The sequence below is a fragment of the Culex pipiens genome, chromosome 3 (genome assembly GCF_016801865.2).
Source record: "Culex pipiens pallens isolate TS chromosome 3, TS_CPP_V2, whole genome shotgun sequence".
NCBI classification, from domain to species: domain Eukaryota; kingdom Metazoa; phylum Arthropoda; class Insecta; order Diptera; family Culicidae; genus Culex; species Culex pipiens.
The window spans coordinates 78,063,077-78,079,272 of record NC_068939.1 but is presented as its reverse complement, the minus strand read 5'-3'; the positions used below and the strand labels follow the sequence as shown (position 1 = coordinate 78,079,272).

General features: G+C 38.5%; 1 protein-coding gene across 1 annotated transcript in view; it reads left to right on the top strand.

The window, feature by feature from the left end:
- The window catches only part of LOC120424883 (arginine-glutamic acid dipeptide repeats protein-like), a 104,153-nt gene extending 88,093 nt beyond the window's left edge, over window positions 1–16,060 (top strand). Inside the window, 9 exon segments of the mRNA XM_039589147.2 lie at window positions 54–470; window positions 759–812; window positions 1,836–1,919; window positions 1,983–2,059; window positions 2,334–2,377; window positions 2,473–2,596; window positions 8,381–8,472; window positions 8,724–8,788; window positions 13,912–16,060. Coding sequence (XP_039445081.1) covers window positions 54–470; window positions 759–812; window positions 1,836–1,919; window positions 1,983–2,059; window positions 2,334–2,377; window positions 2,473–2,596; window positions 8,381–8,472; window positions 8,724–8,788; window positions 13,912–13,975 — 1,021 coding nt within the window. The 3' untranslated portion in view covers window positions 13,976–16,060.
- The last annotated feature ends 136 nt before the right edge of the window (window positions 16,061–16,196 follow it).

Genomic DNA, 16,196 nt, shown 5'->3' with positions numbered 1-16,196 from the left:
TGATTAGTGTTTTGTTGAGTGGGGATAATTCTAACGTTCTCTTTGTATTTTAGATTCGTTCGTCGTTGCGACCGCGGTGACTACAACTCCTGCTGCCGTACGGATCTCGAGTTCAAGCCGACGCCAGATTCAAAACTGGCGCGCAAACGAGAGGAGCGTGACCGCAAGCTCGCAGAGAAGGAACGCGAACGGAAGGCCCAACAGCAGCAGCAGCAACAGCAACAACAACAGCAGCAACAGCAGGCCCAAGCTCAGCAGCAACACCAGCAACAGCAACAGGCCGCTGCGGTTGCCGCCGCACAAGCAGCCCAACAGCACGGAAAGCCCGGAGGTCCCGGTGGTCCCGGTGGCCATCCGGGTGGACATCCTTCGCAGCAGCAACCTCCCCACAAGCCGGACATTAAACCGTACCCGGATACGCCCGCGCTACGACAACTCTCGGAGTACGCGAGGCCACACGTTGGCTTCAGGTATGTTGTTCGGTGCTGAGAAAGCCAGCCCCCAACCCAATGAGCGCTTTGACCTTCTTGTCCACTACTTTCAAGAACAACCGAAGCGTGAGCCCTCATCTCATCTTTGCCTTCTCTCTGTGTAGAACCAACAAGCGCGCGAATGTTCTCTCTTTCTCTGCGTGTTTCTGCTTGTGTGTGTGTGTGCGGTCACACGCTACACGGATCTCGTTACCTGATTATATCCTGTTTTTTCTCTTTCTTTCTCCTTTTGCTCTTGTTTTTTCCGTCTCACGGTTTATTTCGTAGTCCCGTGGAAACGATGGTACCACCACCATATCATCCACTTTATAACCGAGAAAGGTACAGCCAAACAACAGTTTTTAACAGCTTCCCCGCCTCTTCCCCTGCCTTCGCTCCATCATGGCTTTCCTGCATCATTTCTTACTTCTTTTCCATCATTACAGTTTTTGAATGTTTGTAATTGTTATCTGTTTTTATTTTTTATTTTGTAGGCTGAAATTGCCACACTTAAATTCAATTTAACAAAATTTACAAAACCAAAAAAAAATGGTTGCGATCTGAAGGATTTGAAAAAAAAAGAAAATTCCATATTTTCTCCTAATTGAGAAAGAGAAAGCAAAAATATGATAATTCGTTTCCTGATTACAAATAACTTCAAAGAAAAATTCAGTGCGCTCTTTATAAGAGATTTGACTCTCTTTCTAACTAATCAATTTCGCAGTAAATTAATGGGAGAATCTGCATCATAGAAATTTTAATAGAGCATTGAGAGTGTAAATATCGAAAGAGAACAATTCTCTATTGTCCTTCGTGAGATATGTCGATAAAGAATTAGGCCAATAATTAGCGTCTTTAAGACGCAAGTATTTTTTTTCTAAATAGCATTTCTTATGTACCGATTTGCATAACGATTACAATCATTTCACATTCTTACTAAGTTTTCTTTTCAAATAATTTCATCATTAACGTTACCCTAAATATCTTGCGTTTAATTTTACCATCGTTTTTAACCCTCCGACCTCCGCATCCCTCTCAATTGGTTGTTATCAAAGAAATTAAAACGAACCGTACATCGGATTCCCGAGCAATGAATCAGATGTACGGATTTCACGCAAAATTGCTCCCCTTCTCAAAATCATCACCAGCTCGATCTTGTTTTGTTTTTTGTTTCTTTTTTTGGTGTTTGCCCAAATCCCAATTCACCTAACCTTACCTAACCGTTATTGTACGTGTGTGTGTTTTGGGAACTTTTGTTTTTTCTTGCGTTTGTTTCTCAATCTTCCCCAACTTCCGCAAACCGATGGTGATGATATTGATCGAATTTTGCCGATTCTCTACGATTAACAGGGACGTCTTTTTTAGGGAGTTTGACGACCTCAAAAACCAGCCGGGCGTCGTGGGTCCGTCGCGGATGGAACCGCACTGGATGGAGTACTACCGGATGAGGTTAGTTTGTCACTTTGAGGAGGGATCCCTGCAGTTTCACTGAAATGCTTGTTATTTTTTCAGAGGGATGCACCCGTCGCAGTTTCCGGCACTGTACGGCAATCCGGCCGCCCTGGCACAGCTCGAGCGAGAACGACTAGGTATGCGATTGTGTAGCACTTAATCTTTTTGTATCATTTCTTAACTTGTTCTTTTCCTTTTTACCTTCGTTTCTTTGTGATGTTTTGCTAACATCTTAATGTTTGACTCTACGTAAAACACGCTAATTTTACTTGAAACTACTACTTGGTCCTTGCGATAAATTGGCCACAATCTTGCGAACGAACATGATATCGATCGGCATGACTTTGAAACACTGGTTGGTTTTGAACTTTGGGTTGTTGTCGTCTGACGTGACTTGCTTCTGGTGGCCAGGCTTGCCGCCACTTCCCGTTGGGCTAGATCCGGCCGACCCAATGGTACGTATCAGCTGATCCCAATCCCCTACCTTCCCTCACGTAAAAGAAAACCCCCCAAAATCCCAACCTCTCTGGTTTGTTCCATTCGTTTACAGTTGCGCTTGGCAGGTGAATATCACGCTCACTCCCATACGCACCTGCATTTGCACTCGCAACAGCAACAGCAGCAAAGCGTGACGATGGCGGCGGCGGCCGCCGCGGCCGGTTTCCCACTATCACGTGAGTTTTTTAAGAAGTTGAGCAGACTCTGTCTCTTCTCTTTCTGTATTTTGATTTGGAGTCCTTACTTCGTTCATCCTACATGTCATCCATGTGCTCACCTAATTGAATATTCGTTTTGCTTGGCGTAAAATCCGTCATTCCTGCTGAAATTTGTTTTTTCATTTCACTCATGCGTCTTTTGCAATTGTCCTTTCCTTTTCCCCCAAGACACCGACGACGACGACAACACGGCTGAAAACACTCAAATCAAAATGTAATAAACGCAAGAAACCTTCCGCTAAGATTCGAACCGGAACTCTTTGGTTGAGAAAATCACTGTTGCTTAATTTGTGTGATAAATTAAATTTGTGTTGATACCTTTCTGAAAATGTATAACATGATAGGGTTTCTTGCAAAAACCACCTTTTTTACAATCTTCCGGACATACGCCAAAAACGTTTTTTTAGCATAACTTTGGAAGTACTCAACTAAACTTGCTGATTTCAAATAGAGACTGTTCTCCAAATGAGCTTAATTTTCAGCGGCCTGTATTTTCCAAACTTGATTCCGGCGAAAGAAAGAAAACACGCGTACACTCGCTTCAAGTGACAAGCAAAAACTTAACTTGGCTTTATTCAAGAGAGTACAATATAGGTGGAAACAAAACAAGTAAACAAGGTTATGTACATCAAAGGTGTAAACGGTCAAACTCGGCTAACAGAGACCTATTGGACCCCAAGATGGATCGAATGAGACTAGTACGGTCAAATTCCGTTCATCCAGTCCGGAGATAATCGAGTGACAATTTTTTTGTCCACCCACCTACACACATCCTTACAGATTCATATGATTCTGAGTCGATATGTATACTACACTGAAAAAAAGACACATAGCAATATCACATGTTTCACACGTGATTCTGCCCCATACGACTTTACATGGGAATGTCATGTGCAAATCACTTGAACAAAATTCATCGCGCGACGTGGTAGATTCAAAGGTTAATCACGTTAACCTCACGTGTCATTGCACATGATTATCACATGAAATGTTTATGGGAATGAAATGGATTGCACATTAACCCTCTCACGCCCATGGTTACTCCAGAGCACCACGAGTTTTTGTCTTAAAAATTGAATTTCTCTGCAACCATGCATTTTTTCAACCTGGTTCAACTTGCATTAGTTTATATAGAATGCTAACTTATCATTATTAAAATTTCATCCAATTTGGTTCATCCAGTTACAAGAAATGAAGAAAAACGAAAAAAATCTCGATTTTGCTCTGGGCGGGAAGGGGTTAATATCAAATGATTTTCTGTTCAGTTTCAAGTGAAAATTTTATGTAGCATATTATTAAAATACGTTTCATATGTTTTTGATTTTTGCCTTTTATTTTTATAATATAAATAACACTTAACAAACTTCTAAACGTGTACACAAACTTAACTTTTTCGAGAAATTTAACTTTCACAATTGTTTTACAATTCACACTTAAAAATAAGATGCACGCACATTCTGGACGATCAGCGATCCGTGACTCCTTGGCCACACACCGGATCTCTCACCTCACGGAGGTCCTGGAAAAATTTCTTCCATGGAAATCCCTATGTTTCGCAGGAAATTAGCCTATCCGTGATTTCCTGGAAAAATGGTATAAAAATGTCTGCTTAGTATTCAATTTTGCTAGGAATTAATAAGAAAATACTTACCACATAATCCTGAAAAACTTAAAATATTAAAACCACTTTTTTCGGGAGCAAATTAAAATTAAAAGTGCGAGCTCCAACTCGTACCCATTGAAAATTGCCATCTTGCTTTAGAATTAATTTTCATCATCGATAGCATTTGAAACTAACGTGAATTTCACTTGGAAATCAACGGACAAGTCGATTAGGGCAAATCAGAATGAAATTCATTTGAATCTCACGTGACTTCCACTTCAAAACCAAAGGACAAGCCGATTGGGGCAAATCAAAGTGAAATTCATTTGAATCCCGCGTGAACACCATGCAAAAGATGAGTGAATGTTTTTTTCCTAATGATCAGCTGGAGCTGAATGATTTTCACATTCATTTGAAATGAAAAGCATGTGAGAGTCAAAGGAAAATCACGTGAAGTCATCGTGTTGGTTTTTGGAGTAGCTCACGTGAAAAAACATTTGATTTTGCTATGTTGGGTTTTTTCAGTGTAGGGTGGGTACGTTTTTCAAAAAGTTCTCCGATCAAGTTTTAGTATGGTTCCCCTTGTAGGGCATGTCCATTGGGACTCTCATGCCTTATATCAGCTAATTTGGTTGAAAACTGGCTGCGCGCATCAGGGTTAAAGTTTACATGGGAATTACTATGGGAAATTTGGACTTTTTGTTCAAACGCTCCTACAGGTCTGGAAAAATCACGCGCCAACTTCTGGTATGGTCAGGCCTAAGGAGAGTGGTCTGGAGAACACTTTTCCCGAAGAGAGCATATGGATTCGTTGTCCCTAGACCTGGCGCATTGGAAAACAATTCGATTGTCCTGGCTCCAGATGCTGGAGTTAAATATTAAATACACTCAAACTCCGATGGTTTGACACTAACTGTTGTCAAACGAACGGGGTCACGTTTTAGTTTGACACCCCTTTTACACGGAGTTCACACACACTACTAGACGTGTGTTTTGATAGTGTGCATGAGCGCCGTGTAAAAAGTGACAGTTCGTCACTTTTTAGTTTGACTTAGACCCAGGCCTGCAAAAAGTTTCCAACCCAGCGTACACATGAAGCAAACCAAAATGTCAGTTCACTGCTAGCATGTGACTGCAAGCCTACTGTGTCTGTTCAACCACTGCCGCCTGACTTGTGCCGGTCGGCTGCTGGAGAATGAGAGACGTGAAAAAATGAGCTACACTCACTCAATTCGTGTCATATGACTAACTCGTAAAATCCTCTTTAAACACTATTTTGACTATTTTCAAACAATTGAATAGTTGTAGACTGTGCAAAACACTTGAAACAACCATAACTTATATTTCAAATTACATTTCCACGCATAAATTCGAACTTTTTGTGTAAAAACTTGTTTCTTTATGTGTGTGCGTGCAACGTCGATTGAGCGTTGGTCGACTACTGCCTCGAATTGCAGCTGCTCAATGAGCTAGGGCACTCACGACTGCGCCGGGTTTGTTTATGTCACGGTTTTGCGGTTTATTGAATGGATCTCAAAAAATCGTGTCAGCGTCACCGATTTTCGCGTCATGACTTCTGACATTTTCAGCACTGCTTAGACCAACCAACACCGAGTGTTGAGTGTATGATTAAATATGATATTTTTTTAGTATAAAATCATAAATATACGTAAATATAATACCAGGTCTTTTTTCACAACCAAATCTGAATTTCCTGATCAAAATTTGATTATTCTTTTTTAATTTCGGAAATTTCTGGGATTAAACATAAATAATCCCGGGATTCGGGAATTCCCGGTTTTGGAAAAATCCCGGGAATTCCCGGGATGGACGCACTAATGGACGCTACTTCTAGGGATGAATTTTTGATTTCTTTTCGTTTTATGGATATTAAAAGTAAAAGAAAAGCCCCACTGCAAAAAAAAACTGTTTCTCAGCTTTCTTGGCTTTAAAATATAAGTTATTTTCAAAATTTATTCCAGAGTTTTGTCGTTTTCAAAAGTTACAGAAAATGTGTGATCACTGCCATCTGGTGGGGTTTTCCGCTATAAAAACGTTAGCGGTTTACTTTTTCTGAAGACACAAACCAATCGGTTCGACGTTAATACAAAGACGTCTTTTGCGAAGTTACGTCAATTCGGGGGTTATGAGAACACAGAGACTGGGTCTCGTGGCGCAGGGGTAGCGGCTTCGGCTGCCGATCCCGATGATGCTATGAGACGCGGGTTCGATTCCCGCCTTATCCACTGAGCTTCCATCGGATGGTGAAGTAAAACGTCGGTCCCGGTTTCTCCTGTCTCGTCAGAGGCGCTGGAGCAGAAATCCCACGTTAGAGGAAGGCCATGCCCCGGGGGGCGTAGTGCCAATAGTTTCGTTTCGAGAACACAGAAACGAGATTATCAAAAAAGTGTCCACGTGGTTTATGGATGGTCCCGAGAGAAAATTGCAGGATTTTTTTCCACCCTTCAAAATTCTTTTTTTAGTAGGTAGTGTTTTTATTTCTAGAATTATTTGTAAAAGGCAAAAACAAACAAAAAGAAATCAAGTTAAAAGTAGCTATAATTAGAAAACGGTGTTTTTTTTCTATTTTTTTCCGAAAAGTTCTAACCATAACCTACAACTTTGCCTAAAACACCAAATCGATTATAATCTGACGAGAATGCACTTGGCTCCGCCTATTTTTCTAACATCGGCTTAGCTCTTTTTTCTTCGAGCACTTTTTATGTGTCTGCCTAGTGCTGCCATTTGTGATCAAATTGGCGATTTGGCGATATTCATTCAATACCTTCCCTGTCATAGAGTTTTCCTGCATTTGCAATTTCTTAGTATACTGTCTGTATACTCATCAGTAGGGGAGGGTGGGGAGACTTGGTCCCCTTTTTTTTGTATCGCACATAACTCTGTCAATTTCTCACAAAACTATGAACTTTTGGCATGAATTAAAAGCTTAAACATTCAACTATGCTTGGCTGATAAGGGTATTTCATCAGAAAAACTCTTCGAATCATGCCAAGCGTTTTAAAAAAATATTTTAAACCGGCCTTTTCAAAATGTTGAGGGTAATTTGATCCCCCTTTCAACATTTTGAAGAAATCTTAACAAAATGTTTTTTATTCATCCAAACTTTAAATTTTCTATAAGTTACAGCAATTTCAAATAAAACATGTACGTTTGTGTTCAAAATATAACATGTTTAGCATGCAAAATATTTAAAAAATTTTAATTTTCTTTTTTAGACAAAAATTGGGCAAAAGCTGGTAATTTTTGTTTACAAAACTTTTGAAAAATGGTTCAAACTGCAGTAAGTTATGTACAACTATTTTAAAGGAAACTATGTGAGAAAACCCAGCCCAATTATTTAATCTTGAGGCTGATTCCAGTGACTGTAAAAATGCAGGGATCATGTCTCCCTAAACGCACTTTTTTAAACAATTGATTGTAAAAATAGTATGACGATAAATTTAACGTCAAATGTAAGGGGTTTGGAGTTGATAAGTCTATCAAACAATTCATATATAAAACATATTTTTTTGAATAATTTTTGAGTGTTTTCTACACTTATAAAAACAAAGAAAAAAGATCTCTTGGAAGTTTTTTGCAGCACTTTTAAGAAAAAATGTGTGTAACTCAATCTAAACATTTTTTTATTCAAGTGTCCCCGGGGATCAAGTCTCCCCACTCTCCCCTAAACATTACCTCTTCTCTCTGCATGTTATACACTCATCAACAAACACTTGTGTTGTGACTAATTCCTTGTATGTACGCTTCATTTCCATAAAGCTTTCATAACCACATTTCATCAACCAACATGTAAAAATATGCCCAATTCTTACGTTGACCTCATCTAAAGACAAATCCCCGTCATTTCTTTCCACCACCACCACCAGGACGTCGAGCAAACCGATATCGATTTATTCAAGCGTGTATTTTTGAAAGCAAATTTCCTGCTTAAAAAACTTTTTCTTATTTACTTTGTTCATTGTACCAGTTTGTTTTACCTGAAATAAAGTTATTAATTTATGCTTTTTTGTTCACTTCTCTCTCATTTCACAATCTTTTCGTTCCACAATCCGATCCGAAACGTGCTGAAACTCGCCACAAAACCGTCCACGTTTTTTTCTTCCACTTTCTACTTTTAGCCAACGTTCCCCCGTATCCGAGGCCAAACATGCTGATGCCGCGCGATCCCCACTCGGAGGTGCTGCTGCGAATGTCCTACGATCCCCTGCAGGTAAGGTTCCCGGGATGGCCGCAGTAGTGAGAACCACCCAACCTGGGGGCAATCTGGCCGAGAGCTCAACTGCAACCTAGCAATCTACAAAACATGCCAATCAACACAAACAAACAATCTCCACCGGTGATAACTGAAGCAAAAAAACCCCTTCTCTTCCACATCTCTATCCAACTTCATCCATCTACTACTACTACTACTACTACTACTGTCTGTGTGTGTGTAACTTCCGCGCATCGAATGACGACCAGGCCGCCGAGTTTCAACGACAAAGTGCATTAGACCGTGCCCACTCGCTGCATGAGCAGTATCTTAGGTATTGAATTTGCATTCATCTTCTTACTTTTTTGCTCCCTCACCCTGATCCCTAGTTTCTTGTAGGTAGTCCTTTTCTGTTGGAGTTTTTTTTTTGGGTGTGTGACAAATCCTTGGAAATCTTTTTCGTGTGGAAGGTCGTTTCTTAATTTTAACTAAAACTTATGTTTGATAGCTGATCTATCGACAAGTTTGGGGTAGATGTCCTCATTTTGGAGCTACCAAGGGAATAAATATTTTAAACAGATATTTTAGGAAGTCTTGGTATTGGTTTGTAGCCTTGAAAGCTGAAAAAAAATACACTTTTGTCCCCATTTTGAAACTATTGATTTCAGGATCCGACCTAAGATGTTCCTTGTTTGACTCACCTCCTGATTGGATGAAATTTCCAAGCACTTGGATTAATCAATAATACGTATATGATTTTCTTGGACTTCGTTAAAATGGCTAATCTATGTACTTCAATCATGATCTAAAACATGTTGAACAACAATCTGACTCAGTGTTCTAGGGCTCATATTCGAGTTCGACAACCCAAAATTTGTTAAATTTGACCTGTTGATTTCGTGTAACATTTCTGTATAGGAAAAAAAATCAATATTCTTGCTTCGTCATATTGGCCGTCAACTTGGGTGAATATTTCCTGAATCCTTTGGAGTGTTCTAGGCCTCATATTAGAGTTCATCGACCCCAAATTATTCAAATTTGACCTGTTGGTTTCCTGTTACATTTCTGTATAAAGTTTTAAATATTCTGGCACCGCCATATTGTATTTCACACTCCCTGTGTACTTTGGAGTATTCTAAGGGTCATATTCGAGTTCAGCGACCCCACATTAGTTTAATTTGACCTGTTGAATGCCTGTTACATTTCTGTATTTAAAAAAAACAACATTCTAGCACCGCCATATTGGCTACCATTTTGGATTGCATATTTCCTGAGTACGTTGGAGTATTCCAGGGGTCATATTCGAGTTCAGCGACCCCAATTTAGTTAAGTTTGAGTAGTTGATTGAACATAAAAATCCTTTTATGGTGGGTTTTCCACTCAGCCGCCATATTAGACGCCATCTTGAATATCTCGGCTCCCTTTGAGAATTGGGTAAATCAACAGGCAGATTCGGACTCAGGATTGAGGGTCAATTTAGTTTAGATCTTTCAAAAATTGGCCGTTTACACGTAGGGGAAGGTGGGGCAAGACGACCATATGGGGCAAGAGGAACAATCGCTAGTAAGGCCGTAATTTTTACAATTTTGATTATTTCCAGTATGAGGAATTGTTGCTAGCAATGCAATTAGCTGATTCTACTACCACATAACCGCCAAAACGACGTAAACGCCACGAGGAATAGGATGCAATTATTATTTTTTTAGGGTTCGTTTTAAGGCTCATTTTATCAAAATGCTATTTTTCCTAGATCAGTAGTGTCCTTACTAATGACTTACACGTATCATAAAGTATGATTTATGTTTTGGTTATTTTTGTAGAGAACTTTTAAAAAATCATGTTTAGGTGGATTTTTAGTATGAAAAAAATACGAATTGCTGCAGCAACATATTTTATTGTGAAAAAAATACATAAAAGTTCTTAAAAACTGATAAACAATTGTTTAAAAAATTGTCTATACACGATATAATAATATCATGAAAATTTACTATTTATCTTCTAAGTAATATATTTTTTTCGTAAAAACGGTCAAATTTATAGTAAAATATTATTTTTTAATCCAAAAATGATAGAAACGTTTTAAATACATCCTAATCTGATGTATCTAAATGATAATAGTTCAATTGTTAGTAAATCAGCATGTGTTTAAGAGCGAGTCCACGAACAGGGCATACCCCTTTGTATGGGACGTCGTTTGGACCTCACCAATCTGCCTGAAATTTTCAGGGGTTGTTTGTACATATATAACTAGCATCTGGCCAAAATATGAGCACTCTAGGTCAACGGGAAGTGGGGCAAATCGGGACACAAAGTTTGATGGTTCAAAAACGTCAAAAATCTTAAAATGGCTATAACTTAGGCAAAATTCAATTTAATTTCAAAATTCAAAATGCATCTGAAAGGGCTTAGAAAATGCAACAAAATGCAGGGTAGAGCATCTCAATTGGTTATTTCTAAAGGGAGTTATTGGCATTTTAGTGAAAAAATAGCATAATTTTCAAACTCAAATAAAAAAGTGTTCCATCCAGATATCAACTCGGTTCGACCTGCAGCTTGTAGGGGACATCTGGGACTACCATCTGAGACTGAGAACGCTTTGGGTAAGGCAGTTCAACATATTAAATGGACACTTTTACTTTTAGTGATTTTTTTGGTTGTAAATTTTTGCTCGGGGGACCCCTTAGATCCCATTTTTTGGTGATAATTTTATCATATTCGTGTTCCTGAGACAATTTTACAATAGAAACATGTATAAAAATGTGTATTTTCATCCATTGTAACCCTTTAAAAAATAAAAGTTAAAAAAAAATGAGAAGCTGCTTTTTTTCTGGTGTCATCTAGTATCCTTGGAAACGAACTTGATTTTCAATAAATGTGAATCGAAGATTTTTTTTTACTTTTATTTTTTAAAGGGTTAAAATGGATGAAAATGAACATTTTTATACATGTTTCTATTGTAAAATTGTCTCAGGAACACGAATATGATAAAATTATCACCAAAAAATGGGATCTAAGGGGTCCCCCGAGCAAAAATTTACAACCAAAAAAATCACTAAAAGTAAAAGTGTCCATTTAATATGTTGAACTGCCTTACCCAAAGCGTTCTCAGTCTCAGATGGTAGTCCCAGATGTCCCCTACAAGCTGCAGGTTGAACCGAGTTGATATCTGGATGGAACACTTTTTTATTTGAGTTTGAAAATTATGCTATTTTTTCACTAAAATGCCAATAACTCCCTTTAGAAATAACCAATTGAGATGCTCTACCCTGCATTTTGTTGCATTTTTCAAGCCCTTTTAGATGCATTTTGAATTTTGAAATTAAATTGAATTTGCAGGCCAAGGGTGCATGATACTGATGATACTCGTCGGTTGACACACCTAGGCGAGGAACATCACGGAAGGAGCCCAACTACATCCGTAGTGCTGTTTGGACAAAACAGCATGGCTCTGGTTCCTTGCAAGTGTCCTATTTTCTTACCTCCACGTTGGCTTGGTTTAGTCATCATGATGACAAGGTGTAACCTAGCTGGTGGCCTGCGGAAACGACTCGTAAACCTTTGACCAGCGAGGGTCAGAGTAGAGACGGCTAAAAGAAAGGGGCGCGTCAATGTGGGAAAGGGAAGTAATTTGTGATTGTAGACGGTATTGTTTTGATTCGCAGTATGTTGAGTCAACTGCTGTGGATGTACCTGAGCATCGCAGAACGGGGTTTATCTTCTTTCCATTTCAGCTAACAGCTATCTTCTGTTTATTTTGTTTCACTGATTTTCTAAAACGGCTTCTACTTACTATCCTCCGTTTGATTTCGATTTTACTTATTTGATTCTCTTGTTTCTCAACGCTTTTCCACTCTATTTTACCAATTGATGCTGCTGTAAAAAAACTGTCTGCTTATCCTTAATTTGGCAGCGATGTCAATTTTGTTTATCATGTGCCTTTTCTTTATGTATCTATTTGAATAATTTCTCATCTTCTCTGTAAATTGCCCTCAATACAATCTTAGCTTGTTTGTTACCTCTATTTATTAACTATTGTTAATTTATTTATCTACTTCATAAATTACTATCTTTCTTTTACTATTGATTCTTTACATAGTATATTTCCTTCACTGTCCATTGTTTTGAAACTTCACCTTTTTCTTAAGCAAGTGAGGTTCGAGCCCTTACTCAATTTATGGAATGATTAAAGGATTAACACAAATATTACTATTGTACTTTTGAAAAACTTTTCTAAAATGCTTAGGACCAAAATATTGTAACAAAACACCGCGACAAAAGAAATAGCAACAGATAAACACGACTCAACAATAGGGGAGATTTCAGGAGAAAACAATACACAGTAAATAACAATTAGTTTTTTAATTCAAACTAAAAATATAACAGTTTTTGCTTAAATGAAAGTTGATAGGCACACTATAGATGGTTAGGCGCTTATACTTACATCAAACCCTACTTAATGTACCACCCCCGGCCGAGTTAAAATGCGTAACCGGAAAAGAAGGTGTGCATGCCTGGCACGAACACTCAAAGCGTGTTCTAGCGTGCTGCTCGTACTGACTCAGAGCAAGGGTGAGATGTAGGTGTAAGGGCAGTGCGTGTTCGTCGGGAACCTAGTGCATAAGATCGGTCAAGGCCCGTTCTTACACTGAAAATTGCGAATTGCGAATTGCGAATTGCGAAATTAAATTGAATTTTGCCTAAGTTATAGCCATTTTAAGATTTTTGACGTTTTTGAACCTTCAAACTTTGTGTCCCGATTTGCCCCACTTCCCGTTGACCTAGAGTGCTCATATTTTTACCAGATGCTAGTTATATATGTACAAACAACCCCTGAAAATTTCAGGCAGATTGGTGAGGTCGATGCGAGATGGGTATGCTTTGCTCGTGGACTCGCTCTTAAACGTATGAAAAATCTAAAATTTTAAAATCAATTTTTTACATTAAAAAACAGATTTTTTAAAAAACTTATTCTATCAAAGTCTCAGTTAAGACCTGGAATAAGATGATTCTAAAAAATCCGACAGATTTTTAACGTTTTTAATGGGTTATAACGAGCATTTCCTTAGCTTGTTACACTTGCCCCACTTTCCCCTACGCTTCTAGAAATGAAATTCGCGCAGAGCTCGTCCGCTCGAATTATACCGAAATTTCGATCACCTTCTCCATAACTGCGTTCAAATGATTGCTGTCGCCACGCAACACCGCACACTCAAGAAAGAGAGGGAAAAAAGAGGAAGAGCATGTGTCCATTATCTGATATTTGAATTGTTTCTTTAGGATCGACCTGTACATCAATATTTCCAGAGAATTGTCATACAATTCCACTCTAAAAGCTCTCCAACCGAGGATTCCTCCAGAACCGCTTATCCCCCTCTCCCTCCCACCCTTTCAAACCTCCCGCACCACACCCCTCTGCATTTCGCTAATTGTGTAAACCCCTTGAACCTAACTTTTTAGACAACACGAGAGAGAAATGAAAGTGAGAGCACTGGAAGAAGCGGCACGTGGCGGTAAACATTGAGAATAGTGTTCCCCACCCTCTCTACACCCTCCCCCTTAAAACAGTCACACACACACTCACACCAATGAAGTCAAAAGAGAGAGAGAAAGATATCAGATGTTGTGCGCCGCACTACAGTGGTAGTGCGGGGTGACTTTGTACATATTGTGGATATTTGACTGATCGTCAAGCAAGAGCGAGTACAGGACACGGGGTAAGCGGCGTGTGGCAAGTGGTCTAGCGCAACAGGGACAACCTCCTTCTTAGGGTAACGATACCGATGGTAGGATAGAGTAGCCGTAGCCGAGATCTCCATTAGCGCAGGGGTGTTTACAGTACAGTGTGGCAGAACTTGTCCGGATTGTTCTCTTTTCGGTGGTGAAAAGTAGCTTTCTTCTTTTGGGATTCGTCTTTTTTTTGTTTTCGAAAATTTATTCATCAAATAAGGAACGAGGTTTAACATAAAATTCATGTTTATGTCAATATCCAGAACAATCTCGCTCTCCAACAAAAATTCGGACAGAAGAAAGAATAAAAAAGCGAGAGAGTGAAGTATGATAGTTTGATAGTTTGATGCTCTCAGAAAAGAGAACAGCTTATTGTTCTCTTGGCACAAATGGTAATTGAGAATCTGATTCTCTCGATCCATTTTTTTTTTATATTCTTTTAAAGTGTTGACTTTTTGGAATGATTTTGTACAAATTACATTCTCGCTAAACTTTCCACTAGAAGAAGGCCTACTTCGATCGAAGAGAGAACATAAAAATTACACAAACCATTTCAAACAAAGAAAAAGTAAACAAAACAAAAATCATTTATATGACTGTATAAAAAAAACACAAGTGTTAGATAGTAAGTGGAGTCGTACATATACATATATATTTTATATTTATGAAACTGAACAAACACAAATCGACAGTCTTTCTCGAGATATTTTCTGGCGTTTTCTGTTTGATTGTTTCCACGTGGAACAATCACAGGTTTTTGCCCGGCTGTCCCTATCGGGACCGTTCAATGGAAATGACAGAAAAATCTACAAAAACAAAAAATCTAATCAAATCTAAAACATTACGGTCCACCCCATATTTAAGGCACATACAATTTTCAAAATCTTCTCAGTGTCTATTATTCGTATGTCGAAGCATAGGAGTTGAGAGTAAAAATTTGTGTAACATAGTAAAAAATTTGTACTGTTTTATGTCTATTGCTTCAGTTTTTTTTGTTACGCCCACAAAGGTCAGACCCAAGTATTCAAACATCCAACGACTAATCGATTGCATTTTATTTCCTTCCAAATGCTGCGAAATTAGACTTCTTTTCTGTGTAGTTTTTAGCGTCGCGCAGCTTCTCTAGTGAGAAACTATTTTTTATTAGGTTCATTTGTCCTAACTTACCTACGCAAACAAAACAAAATCACACACATACTTAGGGTACAATTTACCAAGCGCTGCGCTGCTCTGTATAGAGATAGAGAGTAAAAAACTTAAAACGTTGCCTGAACTCTGTTGGTTTGAGTTCACAAACACACATTATGGTCATTTTTCTGATATGCATTAAACACAAAAATATCTATATATTTACAAGAGTGCGACAACAACAAAAAAGTGGCAGGAAAGCTTTCTCGGACAAAGCCAACAACATGAAAGGTTAAGTAGGAAATTAACACACAGACTCGGATGCAACATGTAAACAGTAAGAAAGAAAACAAGTGTACAACATCAGGTGATAAGTACCACAACCACACACACACACACACTTACAGAAACTCACACTCACTCAGATTTGTTGAAAATATCGTTTGGCGCAACATTGGCCAAGTTAGGGCAAGGAGACGACACAACAGTATATAAGTAACAGTGAAATGGTTTATTGATATTGGATAAGTATCTAATGAAACAAATGAAGGAGAAGAAGAAGAAAAAACTTAGTGAATAGAGGACAGAATGCAGAATCATTGATCTTATATTAATACAAACAAAAACATATTTAATTATGTAATAGTAATTATATTGAGTAAACATATGATAATGGAAAAAAACACACAATTTGAATGAGTATATAAAAATAGTGATGATAAATATACGAGTAAACAAAATATTGAAACGACGCGATTTTTTAAATATGAATGACTTTTGTTCTGAAGAAAAAACCATCTTTCCGAAAACAACGCGGGTAGCAAACATCGAAGCAAATCAAGTTTGCACCCGACGTCAACCCCACCGCGGTACCTGTCGCAGTAGCA